Below are 13,935 nucleotides of genomic sequence, written 5' to 3'. Positions count from 1 at the left end.
ACTGATTCAATTAATTCAATACAAAAGTAAAGGGTCTGAGGGTCTGAATTGCACAGTGTCATAAAAAATAAGCAAAAACTCTGGACTGAAGGAGCACTACAGATACCTTTGAAAAAAATAGACAGGTAAAAATAGAAGCATGATATAAAGTCAATAAAAGTTCATAAAAATGGATAGAATGATGGTTATTTAAGTACTAAGTTGAAGTGCAACATGTACACATACTTTACTGAGGGAGAATTACAAACAATTAGAAAACAATTGTGAAAAAAGTAGAGTACTGATTCAATTCTTAGTACACAAATATACACTCTTTGCTCCAGGACACAAACTTTAGATCATGTCCACTTCACAATTCATTTATGGAGTAAAACAAATCCCCACTCAGTGTGAGGAAAATACTCTTTGACACTGTAAAACAACATTCCAAAAACATCCATGATGGGCTTAACGAACATTCTAAATTGTCCCTATAGGTGTGAATGTGAGTGTGAAAGTGGATGTTTTTTTTGTCTGAATGTGCCCAGCAATTGGCTGGCATACGGTTCAGGGTGTCCCCCACCTACTGCCTGAAGTCACCTGTGATAGGTTCCAGATCCCCAAACGACGCGAGTGACATTAAAGCAGTTTGGATAATGAATGAATGAATGAATGAATGAACGAACGGACGAACGAACGAACGAACGAACGAACGAACGAACGAACGAACGAACGAACGAACGAACGAAAGAAAACGAACGAACGAACGAACGGACGGACGGACGACGAAAGAAAGAAAGAAAGAAAGAAAGAAAGAAAGAAAGAAAGAAAGAAAGAAAGAAAGAAAGAAAGAAAGAAAGAAAGAAAGAAAGAAAGAAAGAAAGAAAGAAAGAAAGAAAAAATGAATATATACATACATAGTCCTCGACTGGCTGGTGCGGCCACAGTGCACAACATAACGGGTGCAACACATCCGAGCATACAAATTCAATTTCAGATGATTCACAAATTTCACAAGAATAATCCTATTTTTTTCCTGTCAACACTTAGAGATATATATATATATACTGCACGTTTGGATGTTTTCCAGAAATTTGAGTTTGTATTTAGATTTTATACCTTTTATGATCAAAAATTAAACTAGTCTTTGAAAATAAAATGTATATTTAGATCACGTCTGTGTAAGCTCTCAGTCGTACAGGAGTGGTCCATCGATGAGAAGGTTTCTTCAGCCGTCATCTGTACAAAAGTGAAGGTTTCGCACGTTTCGCCTCCTATCCAAGAGACTTCGTCAGCGAACTAAAAAGTTTTTAGTTCGCTGACGAAGTCTCTTGGATAGGAGGCGAAACGTCCGAAACCTTCACTATATTTAGATCAGGGGTGTCAAAGTCATTTTTTGCCGCGGGCCACATTGTAGTTATGGTTTCCTCTCGAGGGCCGTTATGAATTTGGGGAACCCATTAGAATGTTTAAATCCCTTCAAATATTACATATAGAGCACACAGCAAATTAATGAATAACTTGTTTTCAAATCTGAAGTCAAGAATGACTTTTATTGTGGTTGACATCCAAAAATATTAAATTTTGGCTCAGATTTTAGCAATCATCATGGAATTTAACAAGTTTGATTTGCTTTCGCAGGCCGAAAAAAATGATGTGGCGGGCCGGATTTGGCCCGTGGGCCTTGACTTTGACACCTGTGATTTAGATGGTGCAGTTACACAGAGATAGGCTAAAATGATTCCCACTCAAATTCATGGCTGTTTTATGCATTTATTATGGTTTTCAATAAGACACGAGTAGGGAGGTGTGCCCGGAGGAAAAGAGAGAAATGGAACGCCAAGAGTATAGAACTAAGAGTAGGAACTTTGAATGTAGGAACTATGATAGGTAAAGGTAGAGAGCTGGTTGACATGATGCAGAGAAGGAAGGTAGACATACTGTGTGTCCATGAGACCAGGTGGAAAGGGAGCAAGGCTAGAAGCTTAGGGTCAGGGTTTAAGTTGTTCAAATTCAATTCAAAAACAGTACTGGCATATTCATGCTGCCGAAAGGCGCAACTGCTCAGCACAATCTCCTCCTTGATGATTGTCGTGGCCAAAAATGCTCAAAAACAATCTGTATCCGTTCCACGTGACGCACAACAACATAAAGTGACAAAAGAAAACACAATAACAAGACAAAAACAACAAAAAAGCAAGGCTCATGAGAGCACTTGCTGATTGTTCCAGTCAGTGGCAGTCAAAAGGACTCCCGGCACGACCATACTCAGGCGCCATCTTGAAAAAAAAAGAGGTGAAGAAGCGTGACCAGGCTGGCTGGAGCGACTGGAGAAGAATATTCAGGTGTGATGTGTGATAGAAGGGTTTCAGTAGGAAGAAAGCAAAAGTGTATAAAACAGTGGTGAGACCAGCCATGATGTTTGGACTGGCGACAGTGCCACTGAAGAAAAGACAGGAAGCAGAGCTGAAGATGTTGAGGTTTTCTTTGGGAGTGACCAGGTTGGATAGGATCAGGAATGAGTACATTACAGGGACAACTCATATTAGAGGCTTTGGAGAGAAAGTCAGAGAGGCCAGACTGAGATGGTTTGGACATGTCCAGAGGAGAGAAAGTGACTATATCGGGAGAAGGATGCTGAGCCTTGAACTGCCAGGCAGGAGACTGAGAGGAAAATCGAAGAGGAGGTTTATGGATGTGGTCAAAGAGGACATGAAGGTAGCTGGTGTGAGAGAAGATGATGCACAAAACCGGGTTAAATGGAGGACATTGATTCGCTGTGGCGACCCCTGAAGGGAAAAGCAGAAAGGAAAAGAAGAAGAATAACACACACACACACAGTGTTTGCACGCGTTTCCGATCCACTGTGCGAACTGTCGACAATGCTCTCCCACTGAAAAAAATGATGTCATCTGTCCACCGAGATGCCGATGAGGTACTGACACAACTGTCGTCTGTGTAAGCTCTCAGTCGTACAGGACTGGTCCATCGATGAGAAGGTTTCTTCAGCCATCATCCATACAAATTTGAAGGTTTCGGACGTTTCGCCTCCTATCCAAGAGGCTTCGTCAGCGAACTAAAGTCTGACTGGTCGTATCGGCCCTATTTATATATCCCTAATGTCCAGACATGGCGGCGCCGGACACAGCTATGATAGGTCCCTACTCTCAGGGTGGGGGGAGCAGAGGACCACTCCCTGATGCCCCCACTGATTGTTCCTACATTCCTGACTAACGACTGGCCTATTTGCCCCACTCCCACCGGTATCACCTCATCAGCATTACAAATGTTGCCTAACCTGTTTTGCCTAAGCAGGCTATTGTATGAACGATCCAAATTGAACCTCACCCCACCAGACCGGTTTAATGAAGGATTTTGTTGTTTTATAAGAATCGCTTCTTTTACCCCCCTTTCAAACCATCTATGTTCTTTCGCTAAGATTTTAACCTCATTGTCGTCAAATGAGTGGTTGCTAGCTTTTAGGTGCAAATGTACTGCCGATTGAGGCCCACTTGTATTATCCCTGCGATGTTGATAAAGTCTTTTTTTGAGAATTTGTTGAGTCTCCCCAATGTATGTGTGCCACTTAGCAGTTTTTTTTTGACAACGATACTAGTGCAGCGTGTTCTACCGGAAACTAATTCCTTGTGTGTTCTACATACTTGGCAATAAAGATGATTCTGATTCTGATTCTGATGTACTGCTCTTTACAATTTTTATTCTTACAATGTATTTAATAAACTACATTACTTTGTTATATATATATATATATATATATATATATATATATACAGTAAAGTCTCGTTATATCGATATTCAAGGGAGTCCGAAAAAATATCGATATAACCGGGACTATCGATTTATATCCGACCCTGTTTGCATGTAATTTTCTCCGTGCGTGCATAGAAATAGCATCGATATAACCGGGACTATCGATATATCCGATATCGATATAACGAGACTTTACTGTATATATATATATATATATATATATATATATATATATATATATATATATATATATATATATATATATATATATATATATATATATATATATATTTAGTTCGCTGACGAAGCCTCTTGGATAGGAGGCGAAACGTCCGAAACCTTCAAATGTGTACAGATGACGGCTGAAGAAACCTTCTCATCGATGACACAACTGTCCTTATTTCCCTGCAATCTGGAAACGACGCAAACATTGTTTTTGTTATCATGTCCCATCTTTGTAATCAAACCAAAGCGTAAAAAAATAGCATTTGGGGCGAGGGAAACTATTTTCTCAATCCCCCCCCCCCCCCCCCCGATTTCTGAGTACTCGCGTGTGCGCGCGTGCGTGTGTGGTGGCGGCGGCGACGACGGACATGCGCGTAGCTGCAGCGAACATGGCGGCCGCCTGCATTTGACAGAAAGTGAGGGCTCCACCATCAAAATAATCACTTTCAACCCTCGGTACGTGTTCCTTTGTTATTTTTCCTCTCCAGCGCATACTCCCAAGATGTTATTCCACCCACCAGTTCCCTCATTTGAGACAGAATAGCGGCGTTTCATCCCCATGGAGGATATGTCCTGGCAGTGTGTTTTTACTCCACTGTATTGCATGTCGCTTGTTGAAGGCGACTTCTTATTATTGTTACAGTTTAGTGGTTTCCGTTGAAATGCGGCGCTTTACGCTTGTGTTCGCTGTATTCCCACGCGCTGTTTAGTAAACAAGTGCTCCCACTGAGTAGGATTGGAGCCCAGTGTGGTGTTTATTAATTCAGCATTAGCAGCCGCTAGCCTTGAGAATAATGACCGGAGTCCCGCCCACCAAATTGGGAAGAATGGAAATGCGTCATACACTTTTTTCTATTACTCATTTATGTCTATCGATGTACTTACTGTATTTACCTATCTATCGCAATCATCACCAAATAAATGTTTAAAATCAATTCTTTCTTCAGGATAACATTTTATTAGCTCTCCTAGCATCACCACAATGTCTAAGTAAATGTTTCAAAACAAGTGTTTTTTCAGTATTAAATGTATTGTAGATAAACGTTAAGTACATTGGTATCGTACGTTTTTGAAAAGTAATATGACAAAAAGTATTTTTTCGTTAATTATACCATTAAATAATGCATAGCTCAATATTTTAAAAAAATGTCAATGTTGTGCAGTCATTATGAGTCCCAATGTAGTTATTTCTTGTTTATCGCAAGTGTTATGACCCCCGCCCCCCCAAAAAAAAACAGTGAAAGTGGAAATGAAATCTGTGAAGTATTTATTTCTTTTTTCATAATAACAATAATTATAATGTATACAATAGTATTTAGAATGCATGAATTGGAACATCACAATTAAAAATTGTTATGGTCAGCTTAATTTTTTTAAGTGGATCTCTTTTTTTATTGAAGTTCTTATCCACCCCGTACTAAGTGCACATTCTGTAAGCACATCGACGCTTATGATGACTGGTTGACTCCATTGGACAGACATAATGAAGGCAGAACCTAAAGCACAAACCCGGAATTTCTACATTCAGCATTGTTGATCTGTATGTTTCTGCAGTTCTTAGAAAATAATTTTGAGTATGGAGAGTTGCACGTTCTATGCACATTTTGCAATTATATTTTCAACATTTTGGAACGCGGTGGAGAATCTGTGACTCAGGACATGCTGGCAGTGGCATGGATAAAGACAAACAATCACATAGGATCAATATTTAGTACAGGTTAATATTTCTTATGATGCTAGGGTATGATGGCATGTTAATCTCAAAAAAGCACTTAGATCTTAATTTTGGTGTGGATCAACTGTGTTTTCTCTTCAGAACTGTGGCAAACCGCATCGAGTTCATTTGGAAACGCACCGAGAGTCACTGAAAAAAATGGATCTCAATCTTTGGTCCGCACTTTATGTGTATTGAGACCACAGCATTGTGGAAAATAAGTCCTGTTTCGTTTGAAGTGCACCAAACAATGCTGGTGTGAATACATCCTAAATCAGGCATCTCGATAAATGCTTCAAAATTTAATTGCTGTGGAGATGTTATGTCCTGCTAATTTTTGTTTAATTTAAAAATGTTTACATGAGGGGAAATGATCCCTTCTACCTGTCATCTCTCATTTTGCCCGTATCCTTTTTCCTGACCACGATTTACGTTACGTATAGCTGCAAAATCAGCTCATGCCATTTCTCGCTTGTTTGTTTCACTCACATTTCATGTACTACCCTATCTGATTCTACTTCTCTCAATTTTTTTGTGGGTGTGGTGAGAAATGCGCAGTTAATTTTGAAAGGCCCTATTTGTTCTCACAAATGGTGTCATCTATTCAACGCTTGCTGCTCATGTTAATAATGCCTTTGACAACTCCTGTCAATCAAAAGTTATAACTGCTCATGAAACCACCAATTTTTTTCCCCCTCATCTTGCTCATGTGAAGCATCATAACACTAATCACAGTCGAGGGGCCGCTCGAGTGGAAATGGAGGCTGTAAAAAATGAAGTGCTTCCTGCTCTCAGAGCTCTGAAGCATGACCCTCATGAGTGGAGCAGACTGAGGTGTGCAAACACTGAATCTGTCTGTCGCTGAGCAAGTGACAGAACTGGAATCCTTTTCAAGTGGGTCTGGAGACGTCCCACATCCACATGTCGTAATGGCTTTTTATAGCACCTTGGAATCTTTATGGCTCCTTCCCATTCAAAGGCTTTCTCTGCAAAGACACAAAAGCGCACAGGGAGTGGCGATTACACGGCATTGCAGAGTTGTCACTTCTCTGGTGAACATTCTGCAGTATTTTGAATTATTTCCATCTTTTTCATTTTCTCCCAGCTAAATATTGACAACCGACATTGGAAACTAGACAATGGTTCAGCTGGAATCTTTCGTCAGATTTTCACCTTAATGAATATTACAATTAATTGTTAAAGTGTTACTCTAAAAACCAATGAATTCAACACACAAAAGAGTGGGGATGTCACATATTTTTTTTTACTCCCGAGATTGTCACGGTTTGCAAGGTGGTGATGGCGGTTGTGGATCCCCAAAAAGCAGGCAGGAGGGAGCAGCAGGTTGTATTTAAGAAATTGTATTAAAATAAAGTCAATAGGAACAAAATCTAAAACATCAAAATCATCTGAACAGAAAAATACAAAGTATCAAAGAAAAACCAAGAATAAAAGTCTGCCAAGATGAAACAAACATATGCACAACATACAAGGCATATACAATGCACAATGCATACAATTGCATACAGTGACGGTCGTGCCGGGAGTCCTTTTGACTGCCCCTGACTGGAACGACCAGCACCTGCGAGGCTGCAGGCAGGGCTGACAGCGCTACCCGTTGGTCGCCAATCCGAACGTGGCAGTCTGCCGACGACCAGCACCTGTGCAGGTGCAGGCGGGGCCGACAGCACCACACGTTGGTCGCCAACCAGATCATGACAGAGATAGAGTCAAAGTAACTTGATTTTGGCCAGCTGCCATTTCCAACATCCGGGCTCTTCATTACCTCTGCAATGCATTGGAGAAGAAAATGACAACCACATCCAAATTATCACAGTTGTCTTGATTTTTTTTTTTTTGAGTACAAGTATCCAAAGATGATGTCTACCTCTGTTTATGTCTGTAATTCAACAGTGGTTCATATAAAGTAAAGCACTAAAATCTGAAAATCTTCTCACAAATAAACAAATAAATAAACAAGCAAATAAAACAAATAAATGTTTAAATAAATAAACACAAATACACAAATACAATAAAATTAATAACTAAATAAATCACTAACTACAAATAAATAAATAATGACTTTTTTTTTGCTTTGACCATTGTTTTCAAGACAGGAGATTAAAAAATATATATAATGTTTTAAAACATTGTGGGTTTTCTAACCGCGATTTAGTTGAGAAAGCCTGTGAAGGTGGATAACAATCTGTAATTAAAATCCAATACAGAAATAATTCATTTTGAAGACTGTTTTAAAAATATTTTTGGGTCTGCTGTTGGTGTAAAATTACCTACGCATTTGAAAATGGATGGGTAAAAATATAAAACATTAATAATGCTAAAGTGTGCCCAATAACTGCTCCAAGTGAACCATGTTCTTGTTTTATTATGATTCCACTGCTTTTTCCTGTGGTGTTTGTGTGCTTTTTTTAAATAATGAGGGGCTATGGTGTGTTGTTTTAGTTAAGAGCCTGTTTGACTTTCTCTGCTGCTGTGGGCTAACATCTTGTTCATCATGGCCCGAACACCCCACAAAGGTTGGTCTGTCTCTTCTCATGCTAGTAATATTTGTTTCAGTTGGATTTTTGATAGAGCAAAGAATAATGGTTTTCTGTTGAGTTTTCAGGTGCAACTAATGAAGTGTCTGGTGATCCTACTGTATGCAATGCAAATGACCATTATTTGATTCCAGATCAGAAAGAAGAGAAGAAGGAGAGGCCGAGCATCGGCGCAGGCTCTGCGCTCGACAAATCTAATGGTTAGTGCTCCCCTTAATTTTGTCATTGGTTACCCTATTCACTGTGAAAAAGTGAGAAATGCTAGGCGCCCATTGTTTTCAAGCAGTTTGGCAATCTAGTCCCTTCCCGGGAAACCAACTAAACAAAAAAAAGGCAACCATAATCTACACAAAACTCTATAAAACTATATTTTATTGCACCAAACAGCCAAGTCATATGTAAAATGTATTTTTCTTAATTTGAGTGAGTGAATGTGTTTAATGGCAAGAAAGTGCTGTCTTTCTTTTCAAAAGTGTATGCCGTGTTATTTGTTACAGCCTTGTTTGATTTTTTTCCCCAGAGCCATTTAGTTGGGAAGACTACCTGAGAGAGACCTCTTCCACTGCAGCTTCACCGACTTGCTTCAAACAGGTAGCTGATTATTACTAAATATGAAGCTTTTCACATATACCTTCCGCGCCAACCTTTGAAAATTAGCAAAATAGAGCCAACATCAAAAATATTGTTTAAGACTCCCTCAAACTTCAAACATACGGTACCATTCTTTTAACGGGATTACATAACAACTATTCTCATTATTTGGCATACAAGACAGCGTTGATAGGCTAATGGAAATTTGTGTGGATATCTGGGTCAGATAAATTTTCAAACAATTGCTACGTTATTTGACAACCATATGACACATAAGCATTCAAAAAGATTTAACATAATAATATTTGAACTGAGAAATGTTCAATCAAAGCATATAATTTCACATGATGGTCCAGTAAATTGATGTATGCAAAATCCTGCAAATGGGCTAATATAGCTACTGCTTCACACACAGAGCAACAGTACTTAAGACAAGTGCTATTGGTAAAGTTATGTTCATACAGCAGTTTAATTGAGATTTTTTGTTCATCCATTGTGTTATCTGTCGGCTTTTTGTTTCCGTATTAATATTAACTGTATGATTCATTCACCCCCTCCACACACAAAATTAACATAGACCTCTTTAATGTGTTTAAGTCTTGCCTATCCACCCTGGGAAAAAAATTCATAGCAATTGGTCGACAAAACATACTGGCACGAAAAGAAATGCAATGTAATACAATAAGATAATACAATGTTTGTTAGTCCCACAATGGAGAAATTCCCAATGCACAGCAGCAAAGTTATGAAAGGAAAAAGTAGAATAACAAAATATAGAAGAAACTGTAAAGAAGGGCACCCTCACTGATTTATATAGCACTTTTATATCAGCTGCAGCTATAACAAAGCAAAATACAAAATAATGAACAAAAAGTAAAATAATAAACACAACATGAAACACGGACAGTTATGCGATCTTAACCACTTTTCCCTCATGTGCTTTGTAGTTTGAAGCAGTTCTAGATGAAAGAGGAAATGGTGGATGAAGGAGCAAAAAGCAGCCAGTGGTAACAAGTAGATTGCAGAACGGATAAACATATCGGGGGACTGACTCAAGAGCAAAACTGTGAACTTGCAAATGCGTTAGATAGAAGGTGGATATACAGCGCACCGTGTTTACGGCTCATGCGTCACTTCATGAATGTGTTCCATTCACATGAAAAGTCCCTTTTTTGTAACTTGTTGCTGCAGTGCACTCAATGCACTCAACTCTGAATTCGAACTTGTGGAAGGATTTTTAAAAATGTTTTTTGTCAACATGGAATAGTTCCTATGTCTGTGTTCATAAGAAGTACAAAAAAAATCCATGATCTATTGAGCTGTGGAGCAAAAGATGGTTTGCATTATTCAAGTGGGACATTGTAGTGTCAATGGTTTCACTCCAATGAACCTCGCTTTACACTCCTGTCATGGATATTCCCTTTGTGTGCGCATGCTTGTGTGTGTACAGTCCAGAATCCCCCCCTGCAATGACTTCAAAGCTGGCATGAAGCTTGAGGCTCGTGACCCGCGCAATTCCAACTCTGTTTGCATCGCCACTGTGATGGGAATGGTGGGTACTCGATTACGCCTGCGTCTAGATGGGAGCGACAACACCAATGACTTCTGGAGACTGGTCGACTCGTCTGACATCCAACCTATAGGAACTTGTGAGAGGAATGGTGACATGCTGCAGCCTCCACTGGGTGAGATCACACTTAAATGAGCATGCCCTTTCATACAGAGGATTGAGGCTTCCTGATGGATCCACAAACATTTATGAACCTGATTGAATCAACAGCATATCCCAAATATCATAAAATGGTAACGAGTAAGTGGACTGCATCTAAGATTGAGACGTTTAATCCACCAATAACCATCTTTCATGATGCCACCTTACACATTTGCATCTTCAGACAGTACAAAAGTATTGATTCCATTTAGCACCATCTGTTTTAGAGGCCGACTTAATTGGATGCTTTCATGGAGAAAATCCATTGTCACTGTTGTTACTATTACTCGTCTTTTCCTACCAAGGCAAATCCTCTGCTACACTTACATGTGTAGCATGTAAATAAATACTCACAAGTATACTAGAAACTTTCCCAATATTTTTATAGACATTTCTACTCTGTGAACATGGGTCTGTTTGGAGAAGGCCCTTTTCTTTTCCAGCATAACTTTGTCGCAGTGCACCATAAAGTTTGGGAGGGTTTGGTGTTTAATAACCAGAGCCCCCTGTCTACATCAGCAAACATCTTTTCGATGAACTAAAATAAAAATGGAAGCTGTTCTAGCCTGCCAATGAGAGACTCCTACTCATGATTGAACAATTGATAGATAGAAAGATATAGATCCATATTTATTCATTCACAAGAGTAATTCACTCTAAATCCATTCTGTAGGTGTAACAGCTTGTGCCCTAATCATTCTGTGTTTGTGATGAATCGATCTTGGATTCTATTTCAGGTGTACAATGCTCCAGTAAAAATTCAGTCCAACCGTAGTTGGCATAATGTCAGTCATCCTTCAGTCGGCGCTACGTTTAATCTTGTTGCAAATGAAGACATTTTCATTGATCCATGCTTTTTAATACATTGCTTGTCCACACTAGCATCATAAAATAAATGAAATATTGGCTTGTATTTGTTTTCAGGCTTTCGAATGAACGCATCCTCATGGCCAATGTTCCTTCTCCGAACCCTGAGTGGAGCAGAGATGGCACCAGCCTCTGCTTTTAAGAAGGTTTGTTCTTGAATTATGGCAACAAAAAAACATACATGTATTTCTTTTTGGGGGGGTGATATAAATACAATGTTTCACTCAAAAATAAATTGTGTCTAGGAACCTGTTAGCCCCATAAAAAACTACTTCAAGCCTGGTATGAAGCTGGAAGCCGTGGACAGGAAGAACCCTTACCTTATTTGTCCAGCCACTGTGGGCGAGGTCAAAGGTCAGGAGATCTTTGTCATGTTTGATGGCTGGCGAGGTGCCTTTGATTATTGGTGCCCCTTCGAGTCCAGAGACATCTTCCCCGTCGGTTGGTGTGTGCTGACGAAACACAGTCTACAGCCGCCTGGAAACTTCTGTGAGTAAAGCTTTCACTTTAATTTGGCTTGCATTTTATTTTGATGTCGATGTTTTTCCTCAATGACGCAGCAGTGTTGACTGTATTGCAGACAAATTGACAACAGCATTTTACTTTTTGTTGTTTTTATCATCAAAGGCATCGTAACTTTCTGAGCAAACCAACCACATCATTTTATCGTCAACCCCTGTTTATTCTGAGGTTTAATTTTCAGACCACCACCCCGTCATCTGTCAAAATTGACAATATTATCAGACTTTATAATGAAAAGTAGTCTCCGACTGACATTTATGTGTTTTTCATGCTGATTGTAACTTATTATTTGCATTCACACGCTCACTGTTGAGCCATGGGAGCCATCATGTAGCATCAGTTTTAGTGAGCTCAGTAAAAATAAAAGTAAAAGGAAAAGCATGTTCATTTAGTGTAAAAGTATCATGAAAAAAAGAGTATTTAAACAATAACACGTCTAACCAAACTTGATAATTTCAACTAAAGAAAGGATACTAGCATCAACAATGGTCTTATACAAATTAAACGGCTCTAACAGTAATTACAAATGCTTAAAGAACTCCAACTCTCCGTGTACTCTGCATGTGATGTGGGTGGTGCTTTTCAAAATATTTTGTAGCAATTTCAAAAGGTTTTCATACCAGTCACGTTACAGAATAAAACAGAGCATATTTTTAGTTGAAGTAATTTTGAATTTTGTTAATGTTTCTCACCAGTTTACCAATTTGAATCCAGTTTTGTTTTTGGCAACTTTACATCCCATGACAAATTTGAGTATTAAAAAAACAAGATCAAATTCCTTCCGCCCATTCATTTTATATAATACATATTTTGTTGTGGTACAGACCTCAGTACAAAACTACTCGTGTGAAACATAAATTTAGCATAGCATTGACTCATGATTTTCTTATTCCAAGAGTTGTGGCATTACCAACCCTTACCACCAGACGGCAGTGCAAGATACATCATCCATTTGAAGGAGGCATACATGTCATAATGTAGACTAGTGTTTTTCAACCTTTTTGAACCAGGGCACGTTTTTTTACATTGGATTTTTTTTTTGCTGCACACCACGAACCATCTCGCAGGAAAGAGGCAATCAGTGACGTGTTGCCACAAGGACGAATATTAAATTACCCTCCCAGTCTTTTCGTCACGGACACAGGATAATGACATAATATTGGCAGAAAATGATTAATAAATGTTTGTAAATTTCAAAAAGGGGCATTGGATAATTTTTCACGGCACAGCTGACGATCTCTCATGGCACACTCTTGTGCCGCGGCACAGTGGTTGAAAATCATTGATGTAGACGAGAGTCAGATTAGGATTTTTTTTTTCCTGTCCGTGCACATAAATGTATAGTGATACTAGAGCCATTAGGGTTTTTGGCCAGTGTCAAATAGCAGGTTGGACAGAGTATATCTTGTTGTTGTCACTTGAAACCCAACTGCCTCTAAAGGTCCCGAAACACCAGAGAGCATGGGTCTTTTTCTTGAGCTCACGAAATAGATACACACTTATCGCCTTCACCTTTCAGGCTTTAATTTTTCGCCCCCTAAACGGTGGATGTGCTATGTGGGTTGGTTACATTTGTCCATGATTGAGGACATTTAATGATCTAGGACAGACATGAGCAAACTGCGGCCATCTTTTTAATCCGGCCCGCCGAACTTGTCCAAATTATAGTAAAAACAGTGTATGACAAAAAGTTAGCGGACAACAGGGCAGACAACTCTGAAAAGTTGCCTGCCCGGCCATAATGCTTCCTGCCCCATTTTTCACAACTTGAAACACAATAAGACGAGTAACTGGAAAAAAAAAACATTGTCGCAGGGTATCAAGTTCTTTTTTAAATTAAGGCTGTACGTACCACAAATGCCACCTTGCTTAATTCATGGTAAATATCCGTGGCTGAAGATGTTGCTCCAGTTGTCGCTTGTCGTCATGGTGCACAATGCAATGTTAGCGTTGCGTTGTCTGCTACAAGCCTCTAAGCGCCCTTTATAACTCTCAAG

General features: G+C 39.2%; 1 protein-coding gene across 2 annotated transcripts in view; it reads left to right on the top strand.

Moving 5' to 3' along the window:
* The first annotated feature begins 4,309 nt into the window (after positions 1-4,309).
* Positions 4,310-13,935, top strand: part of scml2 (Scm polycomb group protein like 2) — a 34,027-nt gene continuing 24,401 nt past the window's right edge. For both annotated transcript variants that reach the window (XM_088992296.1, XM_088992295.1), the window contains exons 1-7: positions 4,310-4,431; positions 8,153-8,226; positions 8,382-8,447; positions 8,768-8,838; positions 10,289-10,523; positions 11,474-11,562; positions 11,662-11,905. In XM_088992296.1, coding sequence (XP_088848422.1) covers positions 8,205-8,226; positions 8,382-8,447; positions 8,768-8,838; positions 10,289-10,523; positions 11,474-11,562; positions 11,662-11,905 — 727 coding nt within the window. In that variant the 5' untranslated portion in view covers positions 4,310-4,431; positions 8,153-8,204. The remainder of the gene's footprint in view (positions 4,432-8,152; positions 8,227-8,381; positions 8,448-8,767; positions 8,839-10,288; positions 10,524-11,473; positions 11,563-11,661; positions 11,906-13,935) is intronic.

Source organism: Hippocampus bargibanti, linkage group LG03, assembly GCF_051943395.1.
Source record: "Hippocampus bargibanti isolate YZ-2025 linkage group LG03, ASM5194339v1, whole genome shotgun sequence".
NCBI classification, from domain to species: domain Eukaryota; kingdom Metazoa; phylum Chordata; class Actinopteri; order Syngnathiformes; family Syngnathidae; genus Hippocampus; species Hippocampus bargibanti.
The sequence above is the reverse complement of the archived record's forward strand: the minus strand, read 5'-3'. Positions and strand labels throughout refer to the sequence as shown.